Raw genomic sequence first — 21,152 nt, forward strand, 5'->3', positions numbered from 1 at the left:
ATTCCTCGGTCAGAATTTATATACTGAATATACTGTGAAGGCCAGTTGTTTAGGTAAGCATTTTGAGTATATTTATTTTATCTTTGAAGTAAGTATTGTACAATGCAATTGTGGCTGAGTAAAATAGTCAATCGTCGAGTAGTTAATACTCAAGGTATTTGTGTATCACAATTGAAGTGGCTTCGAAACTATTTTAAATAAGTAGGTAGGTATTTAGATCACAACGGTTACAGTCACTTGTATTTTTACACGACTGCCCCAAAAAAGCAGTGTATTTTTAGTCGCTATTGTTTCGGGTCCGTCTCATGAAAGTTTAATTTTGAATGCATTATTATTTAGCAACACATTTATTTAAAATTGAGTGGTACTTTTTACATACGTAGTAGTACTACGTATTACGTACCTACTACATACAATTGGCCGATATACCTGATTGTTTTTTTTGACTAAAGCAGAAGTTATTGCTAAAATAGTTGTTGTTGTATTTATTTATACATTTTAGCCCAAATGTACACTCATTCTGTAGGTAGCTATACAATATACATATACTTAGTTATTTTATGTGCATATGTTATCTTAAAATCTCGTTTCGAGTTAAACTAAACTAGTTTCTTTCAATGCCTTACGGCCCAATTCGAACAATGCTTATAAGATATCACAACGATACGATACCGATCTGTCAGTGTCAAAAGCGACATTTCTTCAACCAAAAACGTCACTTTTGACACTGACAGATCAGTATCGAATCTCTGTCACAGAATAAATAATAGTACTAGGTACAGAAGACTCACTCTCTAACAAAAGGCGTGTGTTACGATCAGCACAGATATGGCCGCTAGGTGGCGACAGCGCCACGCGCGGCTTATGGCCCAAAATTGGGGCGGAACGGATGTACTTTTAGCTACCTGTAGCAAGGCGACGAAATCGCGGAGTGAGCCACGCCTATCGCTGTGACATTTTTTAAGGATTGTTCGAATTGGGCCGTTGATTCTAGTTCATAGTTGTTAGTTTGACCTGCTTTTGATCAGTCAAAAATAGATTGAGCAAAATGCATTGGTTGTTACTTAAAATGCACTAAATAAAATATTTTTTTTTAGATAAAAATAGTACTGATAAGTCAGCACAAAAACACAAGAGGTCAAATTTAATTTTAGGTTTAAAATACAACTAGTCGGTTCTGGTTCGCTGTTTGTTTTTCGGTGATCGCCGCGCCTTTACGGGTCGGCCACGATATTGCGCGACTGGCAGCGGCGGCGGTGGCAACCATAGGTTGGAGCGAGACACAGCGATCGGACCTTTCGTTCCCACATATGGTTGTCGCCGCCGCAGTCGTGGCCGGGCCGTTAAACTGCTAGGACTCCGCGGACAGGGTGTTGCCTAGTTAAGCTGGCCGCAGACGTCCGGAATTTTCCATACAGAATGACATGTGCAATGTGCAAGCGAGACAGCGCAATGGATTTGTAGAGCGACGTCCCGTTCCCACCTGTCATTCCGTACCTACTGAAACCGAATGAAAATTCCGTTCGTCTGCAGCCAGAGTTTAAATTAGTTTTAACTGAAATTATTTTTTGAGCTGTAATTAATTCTAGTTCTCGTGTATTGAGGGAAAACGTGTTTAACTCAAACGGGTATTTACGGTAACATATAAATATGTTATGTCGTAGTTGTAATGTAATAGCAATTTCTATTTGTAATGTAATTTATTTGGATTATCATATTATGTTGCCAAAATTTAAAAATATTTCTAGCCTTAATTTAGCTGTAGGTATATTGTACTATATTGTAAATAGTAAAGATTTATTAAATGAAAACAACTTTTTACGTATTATTTTGTATTTATTAATATTCCTAGATTTGATACAGTAACTTTTAACATTACAAAATATGTATAAAAACTAGTTTATTGTCAGAAATAAGATAACATTTTACATATTTTGTTCAACATCAACATCATGATTGGGTACCATGAATTGATAAGCAAAGCACCTCGTCAATAGGGTATTATACTGTATTTAAAATAAATTATTTTACACCATGCATGAAATAAAGCACCACATAATTATAAGAACAACACAGATAGGAGTTATTTTTAAACACAAGTTCTATTTAATAAATCGGACCGTGACGTCACGATGTAATGTTTCATATAAATTCCATATTAGCAACACATTTTGACAGTTCTAAAAAAGTAACTGATTTGACTAGTAGGAAAATACCCTATTGGAAATTAAAACCACTCTTGAAGCTTCACTTTTCGATACGTTAGCAAATATTTACGTTACATCCCGTCGTAATAAACTATCGAACTGCAATATTAAGTGAATTTGCCACTCTATTTAAAACAGCAGTTGGGATTGGCAAAAACGAAGTCCATTTATAGGAGCATGTAAGAGAGTAGGTATATGACACCTAGGCCTAAATCTGCCTAAATCGGAATTATTAACTTGACATCGGCACTGCAAGCTTTTAACACCTATGATGATACCCTTATGAACAGTTCACATACACTCTATTATCAATACTTTATTATCAGCCAGTCTGTGCGACCTCAATACTCACTGTATTTTGATGAATTGGCTAATATAATCCGATTCAGGATCCGGATCTGTATACACCTGCGTTTTTGTTGCACTAAGGTTTACAAATTGTCAGTTAACCGTGGGGACACTGGTACATCACTAGCACTAGAAAACGGGCTTACTATCACGTATAAAGTAATCTAGTCATATAATAATAGGCAGTCCTTCGAGTTGTCTGCACTGTGTTGGCGACGTATCACCTGAGGTACTTGAGCAGGCGGGTGAGGGTCGAGCTCCGTCGTCTCCTCGTCTGGTTGTCGTCGGGAATGAGGCCCTGAGGCCCCATGCTGTAGGGCGATGTTGGCCCTGTGGTTAGGAAATAGTCGCCCGAGGCACTGCAAACACAGGAAGTTTGTTACCAAACTGAAGGTTTATCGGATAGTCTGGAATACCTAATCAGCACAAATCAATGATAAACGAAACAAACGCCCATGATAAATGGCCTTAAAAGCTACCGATTTTACCCCCATTTCTACGAGTATGTGCTGTTTCGGAGAAATCGGCAAAATTTGGTTCCATATATTGATACTCATCAGAACCGAAACTATTAGTTTCCGCTGAACATACTTGGGGATAGTAAATCTGTAGCTCTTAAGGTCCCTTTAACCTTGGCCTTCGTTAGCGTTTACTGAAAGCGACACTGTTTATAAAATCGGTGGTTTGTTGCGATCAATAAAAGATTTAGGCAAGTTAGTATGACACGCTAGTCGTTTCCATTTTAGGTATCATACGAATTCCTGTCTATATATACTACTATGTAATGGTTATGTTAAAGTTAAGGTTGTCCTCTCACCGCGTGTTGACCAAGTCTCCCATGTAAATGGTGTGAGCGGAGCGAGCGTGGTGCCTTGCCCAGGTGTCGTAATCCGGCGCGAACGCGCTCGGGAAGGCCGTGGGCGATTGTATCGACTCCACGAACAGCCGCCAGGAGCGGTCGTGACTGCACAGGTCTGGAATGTGCCATTATCAGGTTATCACTTATCGATCGATGTTTATATTTTATACTCTTTAAAGTAAGAATCACGAGCCAAATCTGTCTAGTGGAATCTGATACCTGAGGTTTAATTTTTTGAGGAAAATCTCTTTCTTATGGACGATAAACTCTAGGTGTGCGTGTGTAGTTTGCTCCACATGCCTACTTGTTTCGTGCTTCAACTAATTATAGCTCCCAAACATGGCTATTACCATTCAGCTAATAGGCCACGTGGCTAGGTTGAGATGTTTAGATGCTTATTTGTATGTAATAAATATATGTTACGGTAAACCAGAGTGCTACCGTTAAACACTGAAAGTGGCTAATTGCTATATTACAATCTAAAATACCGGTGTCAAAAGTTTTAAATATTTTTGCAACTCGTTTATCACTTATAAAGTAATCTAGTCATATAATAATAGGCAGTCCTTCGAGTTGTCTGCACTGTGTTGGCGACGTATCACCTGAGGTACTTGAGCAGGCGATTGTAAGTTGCAAAAAACTTTAGTCAAATAACATGGAAAAAAATCTGTACTTATTATAATTAAATTTTGACAAGGTACATGTAAAAAATTAAAGAACCTTACTAATGTACGATTATGCGTGTAAACAACCGCCTCCTTTCTGCATCCGGCAGTTAGGAATCAAATCCTTTGATTGTGGGTAAAATTTCTTCTTTAGATAGACTTAAATACCAAATATTATATGAGCCAAGCGTAGTGCTGTCTGGTTTAAGTGCCCATGTTCTGCAAAGCATAGGTTCAACAATATTCTATTTTCAACAATAAGTATCTGGGTGAATCAACTTTTGCTTGTCACTTGTTGCCAGAGTTACAGTCACCGGGTATCTCTCTAAACCCCTGTTTGCTATTTAAAATAACCAAATATACATTTTATATCAGTAATAAGCGTCTTTTCTTTAGTAGAACGTAGTAGGGGAGAGTGGGGCACAATAGATCACTTTTTTCAGTTAGGTATTGTAAAAGAACTACTACTGTTACCCTTAATTACACTATTCACCACTCTCCCCTATAACATTTCTTCTAACAAATAACAAACTATGATACTATTGTCGCCTGGCTGACGGGACAGAATAAGAAAAAAAAAGTTGATCCACCCATCTACTGATTAACTTTAGGTCTTCCTGCTGTTTAAGTATCAGCAGCTAACAACGAGACAATACAATTACCTATACATACAATTTAGCCGGAATAATTTAGCATCCATCACCTTCTTATGAAGCATTCCTCTGATTCCTGCCAGTTAATGACACTGGGTCGTTCACCGGGTCGGGCGTCGAATGCGAAATATAAAGTTTCCAAGCAGTCGACATAGTTTGCAAGCTACCAGAGTGATTTCGCCATTATACGTTACGGTTATAGTTATGGTTCCTGCTGAAAATTAATAGACGAACCGGCATTTGCCCAATAATAATAAAAAAATCTAGTATTACACTTGTAAATCCCCATATAGCCAATCTGCATTGCAACATATTTAAGCTCGACGCCCGCAAATTTATGTCAGCATTCCTAAAAGCGAAGCTTAGGCGCGTTTGTGGTTTAGTGAACTTACTACGCTGAGATATCGTACGCATCTTTTGCATCCGTGTCATGTTCTGAATTTGCTCGGAGGTCAGATAATATTCGGCGAACTCAGAGTTATTATCGTCAAGAAACTCTGAAAACGTAATTGTGTAATGTCAGGATATCTGCTCGAGTTTATGTACATCCACGTAGATAGCCAGGAAGTAGCCATATATTTGATGAATTCATTTAGGTATACATCATACATACGTGGGAACAATAATCCAATTATATAAATTAGGCACACAGGTACTTTTTTATCACAGGCTTAAAGTTGGCGTATTTATATAAATGATTTCTAAAACACGATTAATTTGCGTGGCATTGCATAGATAAAGGACTCTTCTGCGAGTACATCGTAAAGAGACTTGCAGATGTAAAGGTGCCGAGCAGAGGGCTGAATAAATGTACCAATTTTCTAATATTTCATGGCACGGTCCACCCACGGGAAGAAAAACACAGCTGCATGTTGAATTAAGAACAGTGTTCTGACACGGAAACGGGTGTCATGGATTTGCTACTCGATAATTTTATCAGTAGCTCTACGTACCTATTGCATATTAATTGTGGTTATTAAATACGTCAGGATTATTAAGCAAAAGTTTTGAATTCATTAAATTGCTAGTAATTAATGGACCCTCGTATTACTACTGAATGTAACTGGAGTTTGTACTTTATAAGTATTACTTCGTGACTAATATTAGAGTAGGTACCATCGCTCCGCTCCGCGATTGTTGCGCCATTTAGGGTTCTTGCTAAATTGGTTGTTCAATACTTACGCTACAGAATTTCCAATTTAGCAAGAACCCTAAATGGCATAACAATCCCGTGTGGTGACTGTACATTTATAATGTAGGTACTATGTGTGCTTTACTTTTATAAGTAGATACCTACTGGAGTAAATTTGTAATTGCAGTTGCCTCTTGTTGCGATTTGAAATAATCGCTTGGTCACGATTATGATATAGACTGCATTACCCCTTACTGGTTGGACGTTTCTGATGGAACATTGATTTCGTACCGTAAATCTATCAATTTTGATGCGTATCCATTTTACGAATAACAGCAATTATGTTGACGTTGCCCATTAAAGGGTAAAGTACTACAATTACTTGGTTTCAATGTGTTGCAATAAAATTGGCTCTCGCCTCTGTATCTTCACACTGCGGATGAGGCAGCACGAAGCAGCTGCATCTAGTACATTTGGACATGGTTATTGTATTTTATAACGATTTTACCTACTGGTTACTTCATGTCGCAGAGGAGTATTTCTAGGAAAGGTGACCCGTACATTCCTTATTTCTTCTTCTTTACCTATTGTAAAATCCTTTCCTCGTTAGGCTTTAGTTATTTACGATACAAGTGCGAAATATAGGAAATTCGCAACGAGTGGCGAATTTTAAAACACGACCGAAGGGCCATATGTACTGTGAAACGTTGCACGATAAACGTGATGCGAATAGATAATTCGCATCTCGTAAATAGCTATATGGTGATATGGTGGCAGTGGTCGTATAGGTAGAGTTGTGAATACCTTCCGGGTTGAACATGTCAAAGTCCCCATTGGGGCAGCCGGGCTGCGTGCCGCCGCTGCCCGCGTAGTTGGGCCAGAAGTCGACGGTGCCGGCGGAGGTGGTGGTGCCGTAGCCGCCGGGGTCGCTGTGGATGATGTCCACGAAGCGCGCGCACTTGCGGTCCAGCCCGGCGCGCACGCCCAGCGAGCCCTCGAACAGAGCCCGTGCTGGATCTAAACCTGTGATTCTGGATGCGGCAAGTTGTATTACAGTACAGAATTACTAGCCCAAGTGAGTCCTAACAGAAAACCTGGATGAGGCACTTGAACTCTTGAAGTAAGCAATTCGTAACTTTAGGTTTCATTGACATCGGTTGAGTTGAGTTAGACCAATAAAAGTCTGCAACGATGTTTATAGGAGTCGCAGTGAAAATGTTATTTTATACGTCATAATTTCATAGAAGTTTGACGTTTAAAATAACACTTGCACTGCGTGTGCTATCAAAATCGTTGCAGACTTGTCTTGGTCTAACTATAAATATTTTTTACGTGGCAGCCACAGAACATGAATGCTTGGTTTTCAAAATACGTTTAACTTAGGCCGAACCAACTGACCAAGGATAATGATAAAAAATAAGTACCTAAGCAATAGGTACTTAGTTATTTATTCCGGAAACAAACATCACGTTTAACATACGTTATTTGTAACCTTAAAAGAGCAAGGACAATGACTGCAACTCAAGTTTCGTTACGCGTGACAAGAAAACAGTCTTAAAATAAAATAATCATTAGCAGTAGATAGGCACACATGTGAAGAAAACTGTTTTGTTCAGTCTTGAAATAAACCGCCGCTCTGAATAACAATTAGTAGTTTTGTTCGTGAGAATCGTGAGTCAAGTAAATTATGTCATACGGTTACCAGTTACCTTGCGACAACGTGGCCGTTTTCTCTGGCCCGCCTGCCAGCGTACCCCATCACGTGGGCACCCAAGGAATGTCCTAGGAGATGTAGTCGTGTCGTATTCATCCCAGCTCGGGCCAACATTGTAAGAGCTTCTCCCAAATCGTCACCAACCTGGTCGAAAATAATTTAATTGCAGAACCTGTTATACTTACACGTTTCCTACATTACATGCAACTTATTGCATAAAACATTGCCGAAATACAGCCTAACACACTGGTTTATTACGTGTAATTGCATCCTTCTCACCGATTCTTTTTTATTATCCAAGCATGAATTGGATGATAAAACGTCAAAAACCCAACCGCCGCGGTATCTACATGGCTAGTTATTTGGTCTAAATATTGTTGACATTCAATAAATATAGAAAATATACACATGCACATTGTTAGTAGCGACCCTGAAAGTTCATAAAGCGTTCATAATAGCTCTTACAAGACTTTTTATACCCATACCTAACGAAATGGAGACGCTAATCAATTAAAAGAGATAGACGATTTATTCTATCGATAACCGCGAGCTTCATTCGCCCAGATAACATGATGAAGATGATTAAACGGTGCCATAATTTTCTGTGTTCAACATATGTAGGTCGTTACTTACAATTTTTGCATTAGGAACTGCCGAAAATACGTAAGTCATTGGCAGACCAAGAATTCCGACGTCAGCTTCCTTCTCCCAATCAAGGAGAATCACGTTCCTCTTTTTGGTGGCTAAGTAGGCCGAGAGGACGGCGGTAGTAGCCGGTCCCCCCACCTTGCCTCTGTAGCCGAATGTGAACACGATGGTCGGGTGGGCATGGTTGATGCATGTTGAATTAACCAGGAGTTGGGGTTTAGTCAATGGAACCACTTCGAAGTTATCAAGCGTTCTGAAAAGTGAAATGTACTTGGTCAATCTTACGTAAACAATATATCTAGACTAGACTACCTATAAAGGAAGCATTGACCTCATGCAAGCATTGATCTTAGGCAATTCTATTTTTAATGCGTAACTAACAAAATTTAATTAACAGACTTATAAGAGCTACAGATGTAATTTGATTTTACATATTTTGCCTACGGGTTTCTATTCTTACGTGACATTAGTATTTTTTTTTACAGGTAAATTAAAATCAATATTGTTTCATTAGTTACGAAAAAACATAGTTGTACTCGATTCTTTATAAAACTCCGTAAAAATGCAAATGGCTCTTTCAAAATTGGGTTAATTCAAGTCACTATTCCCCATACCTCGAGGTCAAGCCGTTAGGTATGGCCATATTAGTATGGTTCGCTCAAGAACTACTCCTCTGTGCTCGCTGACCCGACGGGAACACGGCCACGTACAGTAGGTACACGTAATGCATTGCATTGTTAGCTACTTATATTTTAGGTTATCACCTACATACAGGTCGGACGGGTTCTTTAACACACATTCCTGATATGTGGACTTATGTCTTAAGTAGTTATTACGAGTTTGTGCTGTTACTTGTATCATCGTACGCGAGGCATGAAATGACACAGTTGCACTTGACTTCTCTTCGTAGCATATTATGCATAAAAATAACTTTAAGTAGGTATGTGCTGTTTTTACATACAAGAGATCCCTAGGTAGCACAAAAAATACCCAGGAAATATGCGGATCTTTAAATGCTTTTAATATTATATTTGGCTGTGTTCAGATAAAAAGTAATAAAAACCGAAAAACTATTCAATTTACAAACGAACAAGAGTTCCCCTATTGATTTTTTTTTATTCCGGTGTGTGAAAATTTTAAGCCACGTTTCTCTATCAAGAATATCCATGAAATATAATAGAATATCCAATAAATCACATCTGCATTAAAAAAACTATAATGTGCCTATAATTTGTGTAATAGCTACAGGTGAGATTCGATTACAAAGACAAATGATCAATATATATGGATTGAGGCAATTGGGCTGGCGCGGTGTGACGGTCAGGGCTGTCACAACGCTTAGCGACCACTTTTCCACGGACGCATCAGCTTAGTCTGACGTGTAGTTGTTACGGACCACCAGATCAAGTTATGCTCGTCTAGGTACTCATAGTCGAGGCAAAACATTATGTCAAGTAGATAGCTTAATGTCGTAAGCCTGGTCTACTTACTAACAAATATGTAATGATTCTGTAATGTAAGTTTATTATTGTAAAGTTAAGTTAATAAATGGTAATAATAGATGTAGTTGTATTGTAACTTTAAAACGCAAATATTAAACGCGGCACGATAATATGTAAGTACACAATGATAAAGGATTTATTTACTACTCGTGATTTCCCATAAATATTAACCAATAAGTCAAAGTTTACTTGCAGGCATCCGATTGCCAACAACTCGTCCTACCTGTTCGCATACCGTTTCTTACTTTGGATTCATTGACTTCAATTCGGGAGTACCTATAGACCTATACTTACTGTCTCTGCACCGTGCCTTTTGCAAGGGTCCTGCGTTGTTAATCAAGATATCTCGTTTGGTTTGTCAAAGTTAGTTGGCGCGTTTGACATAAGTAGGTACCTAGGTACATTTCTGATTTTCAACTCTTTCGGACAGCGGATAAAGCTGCCTAACCTTTCTAATTACCTAGTGTTATGCGACAGTATGACTGGCAATTGGCATCCATTGCCAATTGTGCTAACCCTGATGGTAATTTTTGGACCCATACCTATCTGTCCTGTTAACCAGTTTTAATTAAAGTTATTCCGTGGGGTCATACTAATAATGAACCCTTAGGTTGCCGAGATTAATCTAGCTATGAATAAGTTTTAGCTTATTATAGGTAGCTTTCAATGTTTGATTATAATTTATCACATGAGAAACGTATCGTGAGAGTGATGTATCCCAAGTGGGTTCACGCTAAAACACCAATAGAGCGAATAATGACTAGAAAATGCGTTTCATAAGATCGTGATTAAAACAAAAAGCCTTGGACAATTGCAGTGGACCCGTGTTTGTACGAGTATTGGCAATTGCCTCTTCCGCTCTAGACATTCAGAAATAATTAAAACGTTGGTTACGTCAGGATGCGCAGGTAAACGACAGAATTACCAAATCCTGCTTCCTATAGTTTCATTATTGGACTCTTAATTATACCTACTTATAAATATTATTAATATTGGCGTTGTGCGTGCGTGGTAAAGCCCGTCACAGACGGAGCGATAATATACAGGGCGTCCCACGGTTATGCCACATGGAGGGAAAGTACCTCGAATAGATGGAACATTTTACTGAAAGAAGACATTATTTTAATTTAAAAAACAATTTAAACTGCATTCATAGATTTTTAAATAAGTACATGGTTGAACCGGGAATCGAACCCGCTACACGAGAAAAAAAAATACCCTGTAGCTTTATCATACCGATCGAAAGGCTTCATTATAAGGATTATTTTTTGCTAAATAACATAGTGTCAGAAATAAAAGGAAGACTATAGCCGTGGGACGCTAAACGTAAGATACCGAAATATATCTTAAAGTATACTATAGCTAAAAACCACAAACGACAACGATTCCAAACAAAATATATATCGCTTTCTGTCTAGTGTAATATACCGAGCTGTGACATCTTAAGGTATCTAAAGATGCCTTGCTATAAGATATCGTAACATACCAAAATATATCTATATATAGCTTCGTGTGTGGACTCCATCAAATAGTACGTAAAATAAATCGTAAGATGCCTTGCTATAAGATATCTTTTGGTGTATCATCGTTCCGTCTGTGACGGGCTTAAAGGTGTTCCCCATCACCAGGTCAAGTTTACCCTATGGTTGCAATGACATTGGTATAACAGAATAAATATAATTAATGTCAAATTATAAATCGACCATACCTGTGGAAGTTGCTGAAATTCGTTCCACAAGTACCTATAAAAAGCTGATTAGAGTTGCTAAGACTACTCTCGAAGTCACCTCAGATAGAAATGTAGACCAAAATAGATAGGTACGTTAACATTTCTACATCGTTAACTTGTTGTCGAAATCATTCGCTCACTAATTTATTTATTTACTTATATTATTTATATATGTAATATGATATCTATGCAACTGTAAATAATTTAAAGGAGAAAAAACCCCTTCGGCCGCGTACGCAACCGGAGCTTCGTAACCAGTTGCGATCGAATACTTTTTCGGTCTTGTACGAAACCGATTGCGATCAAAAACTATTTTCTTCTCATACGTAACCAGTTACGATCGAACATTTTTTGTTTTTGTACGAAACCTCTCGACCGTTCGTAAAACCAGCAAAGACTTTCTTATTATAAATTTTAATGTACTAATAATGCACACGTTATACAGGTAATTAAGCCCGTTTAAGCTAACTCTGCACCGTGTTTGACGATGTTTCACATAAACTAACCTTTATACTAGATTAATTTTAGACATATGTAACTTTTTATATTTACATAACCAATTATGTTTACATTTACCTAGACCAAAAATCGGTAATAGTACGTTATTGTTGGGCGAGGCTCGGAAGTAGCTACTTGAGCGCCATTCATTTATTACGTAAGACGATTTAGGGGGGAAGGGGGTCGAAAAATCGCATTTTTTCTTACAAGGGGGAGGGAGGGGGTTTTCATAGTTCTTACGTAAGATAATAAAGATGCGATTTTTTTAATTTCTATGCAATGATGACGTTTAAAATAATACTTCCATAATATATGCTATCAAACACGGTGCAGAGTTAGCTTAAACGGGCTTAATTACCTGTATAACGTGTGCATTATTAGTACATTAAAGTTTATAATAAGAAAGTCTTTGCTGGTTTCATGAACGGTCGAGAGGTTTCGTACAAAAACAAAAAATGTTCGATCGTTACTGGTTACGTATGAGAAGAAAATAGTTTTTGATCGCAACCGGTTCCGTACAAGACCGAAAAAGTTTTCGATCGCAACTGGTTACGAAGCTCCAGTTGCGTACGCGGCCGAAGGGGAAAAAACACTTTCTAGTCTTCATTACTGGTTGCCTGATACCTAATTAAGTAGATTAATATCTGATGGGTACCTATAACATTTTATCAAGACGAATGTCACGATTAGGCGTCACTAACCCGGTTTCACCGAAATCGAAAAAACCGGAAAACCCGGGTTTACAGCCAATTGCCAAAACCGGGTTTTCACTTTAATAAAACCGGCTTTTTCGAGTTTTTCGATTTTACAGTTTTGTAAACATAGTTTAATTATTTAGAAGATCAAATTAAAAAAACAATACATCATAAGTACTAATTGTATAAATGAACAGCTTTTTAGTCTCCAACGTTATATCTATTTGCCCAGTTTTGCAGATAGGCTGCTTAGGTGCTCCTTGAAGTTAAGGCTTCAATCCAGGATGCTTCGGAGATATTTAGGAAGGAAGTTGTGTCGGAGAAGATTGCCCCTGAATTTTACTCTCAGCTCCTTGTTGGCTAGTTTGTTGCATTGGTGAAAGCAGAACACCTCGGTCTTGGAAGTGCTGGGGCACAAACGCTACTGAGAGAAATAGTCATCTAATAGATCCAGCTCCTTTTCCAGGCTATTTAGTTCCATTTCCAAGCTGTCTTTTTGTGTCACAAGGGGCAGGTCATCAGCATAAGCAAACTTCCGCGATGTGGTGTTAGGCAGGATACGACTCAACCATCGGTATTTTCAGACCTATGACAACCAATACTAGGCGGTGTTGAGAGTGTGGAAAATCCGCTAGCATGTACAGCTCGGCGGCCACTGGGGTACCGTCTATTGCTCTTGTTGTGAAGACTAGGTCCGGGTGGTGGTCACTTCTTCGTCGAGCTGATTTGAACGTTCCTTTGCCTTTGTGAGAGACGACTAAAACAGTGTTGTTCCTGTCTGCCCAGTCTATGATCGCCTCCTCGTTGGCGTCAGATTTCCTATATCCCCAGCTGGTATGGTGGCTATTCAAATCTCTAATGTAAAGGGATGGGTGTTCCAAGTAAGGAAGGCGTGGAGTAGGCCAGCAGCTACGTGGAGGCTTATATATGCTGCATATCCGCGTTTTGCCGATTTGAATAATCGTGGTGGCGATGTTTTTGCCATCGATGTTATTTGAAATCACGTTGACCAGGGCAGTAAGAGAAGACCGGCCGTATGTCGAAGTTCTATATTAATTGTTTATGGTATAATGCCGCTCTACCAAATCAAATCCCGGTATTTTACCTCGTTTAGCGAGCTGGGCATCATCAGCGGTGTATTTCCAGAAGGAGGACTATGTCAAATAATAGGTTGCTTATTGCTTAGGCATTCCGTTTTAGAATTGCTGCTTAGTTCAAAACTTTATTGATGGATTTGGATTGATTTATTGATATGGTTTTGGTAAAGATAAATTGGTAAATAGAAATGTCGTGGAAGACTATGTCAAAGCATTGATCCTAAAAATACTTGCTTATTTTACAAATTATACGTAAAATCGAAATCACCGAAAAAACCGGAAACCCAGTTTTGCAGTTACACAAAAACCGAAAAACCGGTTTTCTTAATTACGCTTGTGATTATTAAACCGTTTGTGACCCCTAGTCACGATTGTATTCAGCCTGCCCGGCTTGATGGACACAGCATGCAATAGAGTCTGATATTAGGTACACGTACAGGTAGGTTCCCAGTGAGAGATATACCATCTTTACCTGCGCACTTCTCCCAAAATAATCTAAGAATGGTCTATCTGTATAATAGTAAAATCAAAATATTCACATAAAATACAATAGGTACATAGATAGGTACGGCCAGGTAACATTTAGAAGTTTCGGTTACGGCATAAACATTCAGCCGCGCCGGCGCGAAACTTACAACATTGTCATCGGAAATGTTAGTCCCAAAAATCACGAAAGTACCAGGCTTTTACTTTTAAAATCCCGGTTCTTTGCTTGGCTCTAAATTCCAGGAATTCCCGGTAGTTTCGGTTCCGGTATGCCCCGGGAGCCAACCCTAATAGATACTTTTGCCAACACTGATTTTCATTGGCTTGCAAAATTGATAACTGGGTTTGATTATCGTATAGAAATAATAACGGTGTACCATTTATATTTCATTAAATTGTCAAAAGGGACTCCTTTACATCCGTTTTCGGAAAAAAGATTACAAACATGCATGAGTAAATAAAATACGTGTAGGTTAGCTTGTTTAATTTGAAGTATAAGATAACAAATAGACCAGTCTTGAGGTGCGTGCGCAGGCTAGGGATGCCAAACGGACTATTATAATCTTAATATATGTGTAACACTATCACTGGCAAAAAAATATTATCTGGCGGGTGTTTGAATCAAATAAATTCAAGAAAAAAACAATCCTTGAATCAAATAAACTTTGCACATTTAGAGGATAAAATATAACTTTTCCCATTGATTTCAAAGATTAAAACCCTCTCCGAGCGTGAAATTGAAGTTTTTTTTCTATGGATTGCAATAAGTTCTAACATTAATTTAAAGTTTCACCTTTTTATAGAAAATATTTATTTAAAAGAATTGGTAACCCTAGCACTAGCGCCGCATGTTTATCAACAAACCTGCAAAGAAAGCGGGGCCACCCGATTACGATCCTCGGCCGCGTGCGTTGTATTACGTATAACTCAAGGTGCTCTAATGGTCCACTTTGGTAACCTAAACTGAACTTGTCATAGCACCATAAATTTTCCCAAGTTTCCTTACCTACGTAACGTTGCCTATTCTAAAATCTTTATGCCTTGACGCATTTAAAAGTAGCAGGATGTGTCTAACAAAATAAGAGGCTAGCGCAAAATAGTAGTTATTATATTGAACGATAACATTTACCTACACATTTTTATCAAGGGTAAATGCCATGACAAAAATTACACGGAATCTAGACAGACTAATTATTTGCGAGGGCAGGCTACAAGCAAAACCTTGAACGGTTAAAGTTGACTCGATAGAAAAAATCACTAAAACATGTCTAATTTTCAATTATTTTTAATTGTACAGCAATATAATTTTAGTACAAAGTAGCCAGTACTAGGGTTTCTGCTTTCTCGACCTTTTTTTTTATTTCTCGAGGCACGGGAATTCTCGAACACGATTTCTCGAGTTTCTCGAGTATCTCGAGAAATTATGAAAGTTTAAAAAAACACTGTTTTTTTTTGGCTTTATTGCAAGTTAGACTCATAGGAGTCGTAGGTTAGATCAAAAATCAAACAAATGGTAATTTTATTGTTACTACAAATGATCAAAAATTCAACAACAAACAAGAAAAACTATAGGTGCAGGCATGCGCGCCGGCGCAGCGATGTGATATCCTTTAGTGTATTTCATTAGATATTTTTATTTAACAAAATGTATACAAACCGCAATATAGTATTTTATTAGGCAATTAATTTAACTCGATGTTATCACATCGAGTTAAATTAATTGCTTACAGAAGTTTTACTACGTAATATTAATACTTACTCAACTTAACAATGAAGCTGGCAAAATTGAGCTATTTTGCTAATAGGATAATACTTATATCGAAATGATTAGATTTATCATAAGGTATCTAGTTTTGTAATACAGTGAAACCTGGTTAATTGGCACCTGGATAAATGGAAAACCTCAATAATTGCAACCAAAAGTCCGGTCCCGGTCCCTTGAGACCAAAACGCCTCTATAATTGAAATTTTGGAACCTCTATAATTGCAATTTAGATTTTAGTGCTTTTCGTAATTTTGCCTCTGTAATTGACCATATCGCAACTAAGACCTCTATAATTGACACTGTGTTAAAAAAATCCGTTATTTTTGTTCTTTTTTTTACCTCTATTATTGAAACGAGTCTTACTTATTACCTCTGTAATTGAAATGTAGTTGTAGACAGCAGAAACAATATTTTAATAGCAATGATCATTTTATTTATATCTTCATCCAGAATTCAATTTATTTATTGGGTATCTATCACAGCCTGTAGTAAGTGAAATAGTTTTGTTGTTAAAAACAAAGTATGCTTTTTACATTCTAATAAAACTTTCTTCTACAATTCAATGGAATTTTTTAAACCCAAATTATTAATAAGAAAATAAAGTAGTAATTAATGTAGTGTAAAAGTGCAAGTATTGACAGAAGCTATATATATATAGTTTATAGACTAGAAACCCAGAACGTAAGCGTGTAAATCTACTTTCGATGGTTATTTGCACCTCTATAAAAGAAATTTGTCATAACGCAACCTCTATTAATGAAAACCTCTATAATTGACACAACGATTTTTTTAACCTCGTTAATTGACACGACCTGCATAAATGAAAAACCTGGTTAATTTACAAAAAATGGCCGGTCCCTTGAGATTGCAATTATCCAGGTTCCACTGTATTTGTTATTAAATGGTCCCATAATTAGTTTTTTTAGCATTATATATAAGATAAGCAGTTCGCCTGACGTCTCTTTTTATTGAAAAACTTATGAATAATATGTCACGGCAAATATGTAACAATTATTAATCATATACGATCATTTACATTAACGATTTCTTTAATAGCGTTAATAGCGTTTTTCAATAAAAAGACACTAAGATTGTTTACCTTTTTTCTAATGATAAAAAAAAACGAAGTATAGTTATGAACCTAAAACGAGACGAATTATTTACACACAATAGTAGTTCAAAAGTTTCAAAACATGAAAATCAGCTGAAGCCAGAACGATAGGCAACGGATCAAGGCAGTTTTTTATTTAATTGGTTAACTAATAAATGTTTGAAGTACTTACCGGAAAATGTAAAAAAAAAACGTTGTTTACATTTATTTAACTACCCAAAAAATACACTATAGACACATCAAGTGTTATACGCGTTTTCTTTTTATTTATGACAAGAGATTTATTTCTCGAGTTCTCGAGGCATTGAGTATTTTTTTCCCGCCTCGCCGAAAGACAAATTTCTCGAGATTTCTCGCCTCGAGAATTCTCGAGGAGAAACCCTAGCCAGTACAGATGTAGTGCATAATTGTTTCCATCGTATTTTCCGGGAAACGTTCGTATTTGTCATACTATTTCAGTCAAATTCAGTACTTTTTGTACCGAGACTGACTGAAATAGGAAGACACGTTCGTACGTTTCCGTGAAAATACGATCGATAATAATTATTCACTACATCTGTAATATAGTCGAGGGATTTGAGTAGCAAAATTTTAAACCGAAGTATACTTTCAGAGTTATTGGGGTGAAACGTTAATAAAACCCGCGCGATCGCCAAATGTACCGTCGCAAGTTTCGCGCTGTGCGCCACTTATTTTGTTCCTTTCTAATTTTCTGGCTTTAGCCCCCATTCGCACGGGACGCGCGTTAAAAAAGCGCTTGAATCTGTCTGCACTCTAAATTCGATTTAACGACCAAGGCTTAAAGTCGAAAATCCAACAACGTTTGATAAAAAGCGCCACCGTTGTCGTGTGAATACATATATGGTTATCCATTTGTGTCATTCAAACGCTTTTTTAACGCGCGTTTAAAAAGCTGCGCGGCGAACGGGGCCTTACGTCCCTTTTTAAAACCAACCTTTGACATTTCTTTAAAAGCAGATTTAATAGCAATCAGCAAAATACGAATTTAGATTTCTATGGTATGATTGATGATGAATGATTATTATTTGGTCGAAGACTTTGTAAGATGAAAACATGACTAGAAAAAAATGAATAAGTAGTAATATTCTAAGCTTGTTTATTCCTTATACCTTTACTACTACGGTATACGTAGGTACCTTAATCTATTTTTAGTAGTTTTTTGTTAAATTGATTTGAATACCTTACGAGCTTAGCAATTTGATAGACGTGATTGACATTGATTGATTGATTGTAATATACAATGGCACAGTAAATCAAAGTATAATAAGCTTTGTACATACATATATTCAAGATCAAGAGCTTTAGCCATTAACATTTTTTTAATTCTTTGTTTTTTAACAAGATAAGCTAGTGTAGAAGTAATAAATTGAATTATATTTTGATAAGTAGCGCAAAATGTATGTTGTTTGTATTTATTTTTCTAACGCTGTGACTTAAACACAACTAGCAACTGACAAGTAGTTAATACATACTTTCCTATTTTCAAAATTACTTAACGGTTCAACTTTGGGGAGCAACGTCGAAGTCGAATACGAGTAGGTAACATAAATATGTGTTTTCTTTTTTTCTTACGTGACCGAAACCTTGATCTCACCGAAATATTTATAAATGACATGATTATATGACAACTCTGTTTGGAAATGTATTCAGCATCGATTATATTTGTGTATCACCTACTAGTATAGGTATTATGTAACTGTCTGTTATATGTTATTATGTTATTATGTTTCTTCAGTAAATGAGTTTAACGTTAATTATATAGTATAGCTAAGCTATATAACAACATTAATCGTTTGCGTGGAGTGTATGTGGGGTCAAAATAGTTTTAATGCAATTAAATACACCACAATATTGCGGTTCTTGAAAAAATCGCAATTATTCTGAGTGATTACATACTAATATCCAATACATTTACAAAAAAATACTTAAATGAAGAAAATACAACTAGTAGTAACTGGTATGTAGAACAAATTTAAGAAGTAGAGTCGTATGTATTTTTATACCTACATATAGTCATTCTATTTTTATTACAAAAAAAAACACACATTTCTTGAATGAAAACTACCCTTTGTCCTTCCCCGGGACTCAAACTATCTCTATACCAAATTTCAACTAAATCGTGCACCAGCGCCGGTGCTACACCGCGCGGGCGGGACAGTTCCTATTGACAAAGTTTGTTGTGCAGTTGTTGTTAAGTCCCCGAATCAATATCTGGATTACGAATTGGCATCTGTTGGTGATTCTTGATATTTATATCACGTCGGTGGCAAACAAGCATACGTCCGCCTGATGGTAAGCAGTCACTGTAGGCTATGGACGCCCGCAACGCGTTACATGCTCAATATTATATTGGTGTAACTCTGTACTGTACTCGTAGGTATAAAATATACTTACCCCTTGTAACAGCGTAACCAAGCCGCTTGCGTGCTATGAAAAATACCTGCAAGGTGGAGGGAATTATAACATTTATGACTTACAGTTTAGCTAATTGGGTACTTATACAGAAACTACAGCGGAGTAAATACCTATTCCTATAAAAAAGTTTATTACTTTATGGCTATTCTTTTTTACATAAAAGTTATGCATTAGATCCAAATCGTTTTTTACATAATCACAAAAATATATCAAGTCCAATTATGATTTTTATTTCTATGCAGTAGGTACTAATTGAAAATTACCTACTCATGAAATAAATGCACATTTTTTGTATTTATGGTTTCAAATGAATATTACCTAAAATATTTTAAGAGACGTCAAACAATTGTAAAACGTTTTCACTGTCTGAAATTCACTTATACGTATTGTTTATATGTTTCGACTGTCTGTTTTTTGTCAATATAGTTTAATAAATCATAAATATCATAATATTTTTTTAGTTAGTTATTCGTTTATAACTTTCGTTAATTTTAACTATTTATTTAGACACGTTGTTGGAGTTTTGCATAGCCCAGTTTTGGTTAGGATTCGGTATAATTTTCTGCTATATTTATTACGATGAACGAACGAGTTATGAATGTTAAGATTTGAATTTCCCATAATAATGTTTTAATTAATCATAAAACTGTTCATAAACATATTCTTACTTTAATTATTTTTCCTAAACTTAGTTTTAATAGTGACAACCTTTGGTATGTATGTATGTAAGTTCAGGTACAAAATAAATGCATAAATCAAATGCCGGCACAACTAAGTTGCCCAATTAGTTTTTCAGAAATTATTATCGACTATATCATCACTAACACCATAACCTGAAAATCAACCCTACGTGACAGAAAATAAATAAAAATGTACCTATAAAAAGTAATAATATTTTCCAGTGGCACTTTTCACTACACATTTTGTTTTGTTGACACTGTACGGGGGTCGTGTGGCGCGGGCCGTGCGCACGTTTAGCAGCGTCTGCGCACCCTACTGATATGAAACGACGCAGCGAGCTCACGAATGTATTTTCATTTGCATTTTTGCATTCTTCATTATTTCTTCCTTTCTTATATTGTGTGTCAAAGTTAGTTTAAATATGGATGGGTGCGCATGAACGGTTTATATTAAATAATTACTAATATATATGTAGATGTAGCACTTATTTTAATTATCCTTAGTTAAAAGTAGGAAAATAAAATACCTACATTATTGTTGAAATTAATGAATGTGTGTGTTTCTGTGTTTATAACTATTCAAAAGTGCTGCTTCAAAATTTTATTAGTGGTTATGTACGTTCACATTTAATAGTGGGCACCCTGTGGCCTGTAGTGGTTATCTATTATGGGCTCGTACTTTTGAGTTTGACAATTATATAAATTGGATAATATTCTTTTGGTTTCACGCAACGATAATGGCTACGGACGTAAATGTTTTTTTTGTATTACCTATCTTTAGCTCCTATTATACCGGGTGTGGCCTGTAACATGAGCAAAAAAATTTACTGTAAGCTGTACTCCTCATACTGACCAACATTTGTTCAGCGACTTTTAAATATAACTCGTGGTTTGATTTTTAATACACTTTAAAGTATAGACGCAATG

The 21,152-nt window shown here is 36.7% G+C and overlaps 1 protein-coding gene across 1 annotated transcript; it reads right to left on the reverse strand.

Moving 5' to 3' along the window:
- Positions 1 to 2,406: 2,406 nt before the first annotated feature.
- LOC134792293 (pancreatic triacylglycerol lipase-like) lies at positions 2,407 to 20,567 on the reverse strand. The gene is made up of 7 exons (XM_063763566.1): positions 20,422 to 20,567; positions 19,525 to 19,570; positions 8,212 to 8,479; positions 7,574 to 7,722; positions 6,669 to 6,895; positions 3,373 to 3,529; positions 2,407 to 2,914 (listed from the first exon to the last, which is right to left on the reverse strand). Exons 1-7 carry the CDS (start codon positions 20,465 to 20,467, stop codon positions 2,776 to 2,778), a joined length of 1,032 nt encoding a protein of 343 aa, XP_063619636.1. The 5' UTR covers positions 20,468 to 20,567; the 3' UTR covers positions 2,407 to 2,775.
- Between the last annotated feature and the right edge of the window lie 585 nt (positions 20,568 to 21,152).

This window comes from Cydia splendana, chromosome 1 (genome assembly GCF_910591565.1).
Source record: "Cydia splendana chromosome 1, ilCydSple1.2, whole genome shotgun sequence".
NCBI classification, from domain to species: Eukaryota; Metazoa; Arthropoda; class Insecta; order Lepidoptera; family Tortricidae; genus Cydia; species Cydia splendana.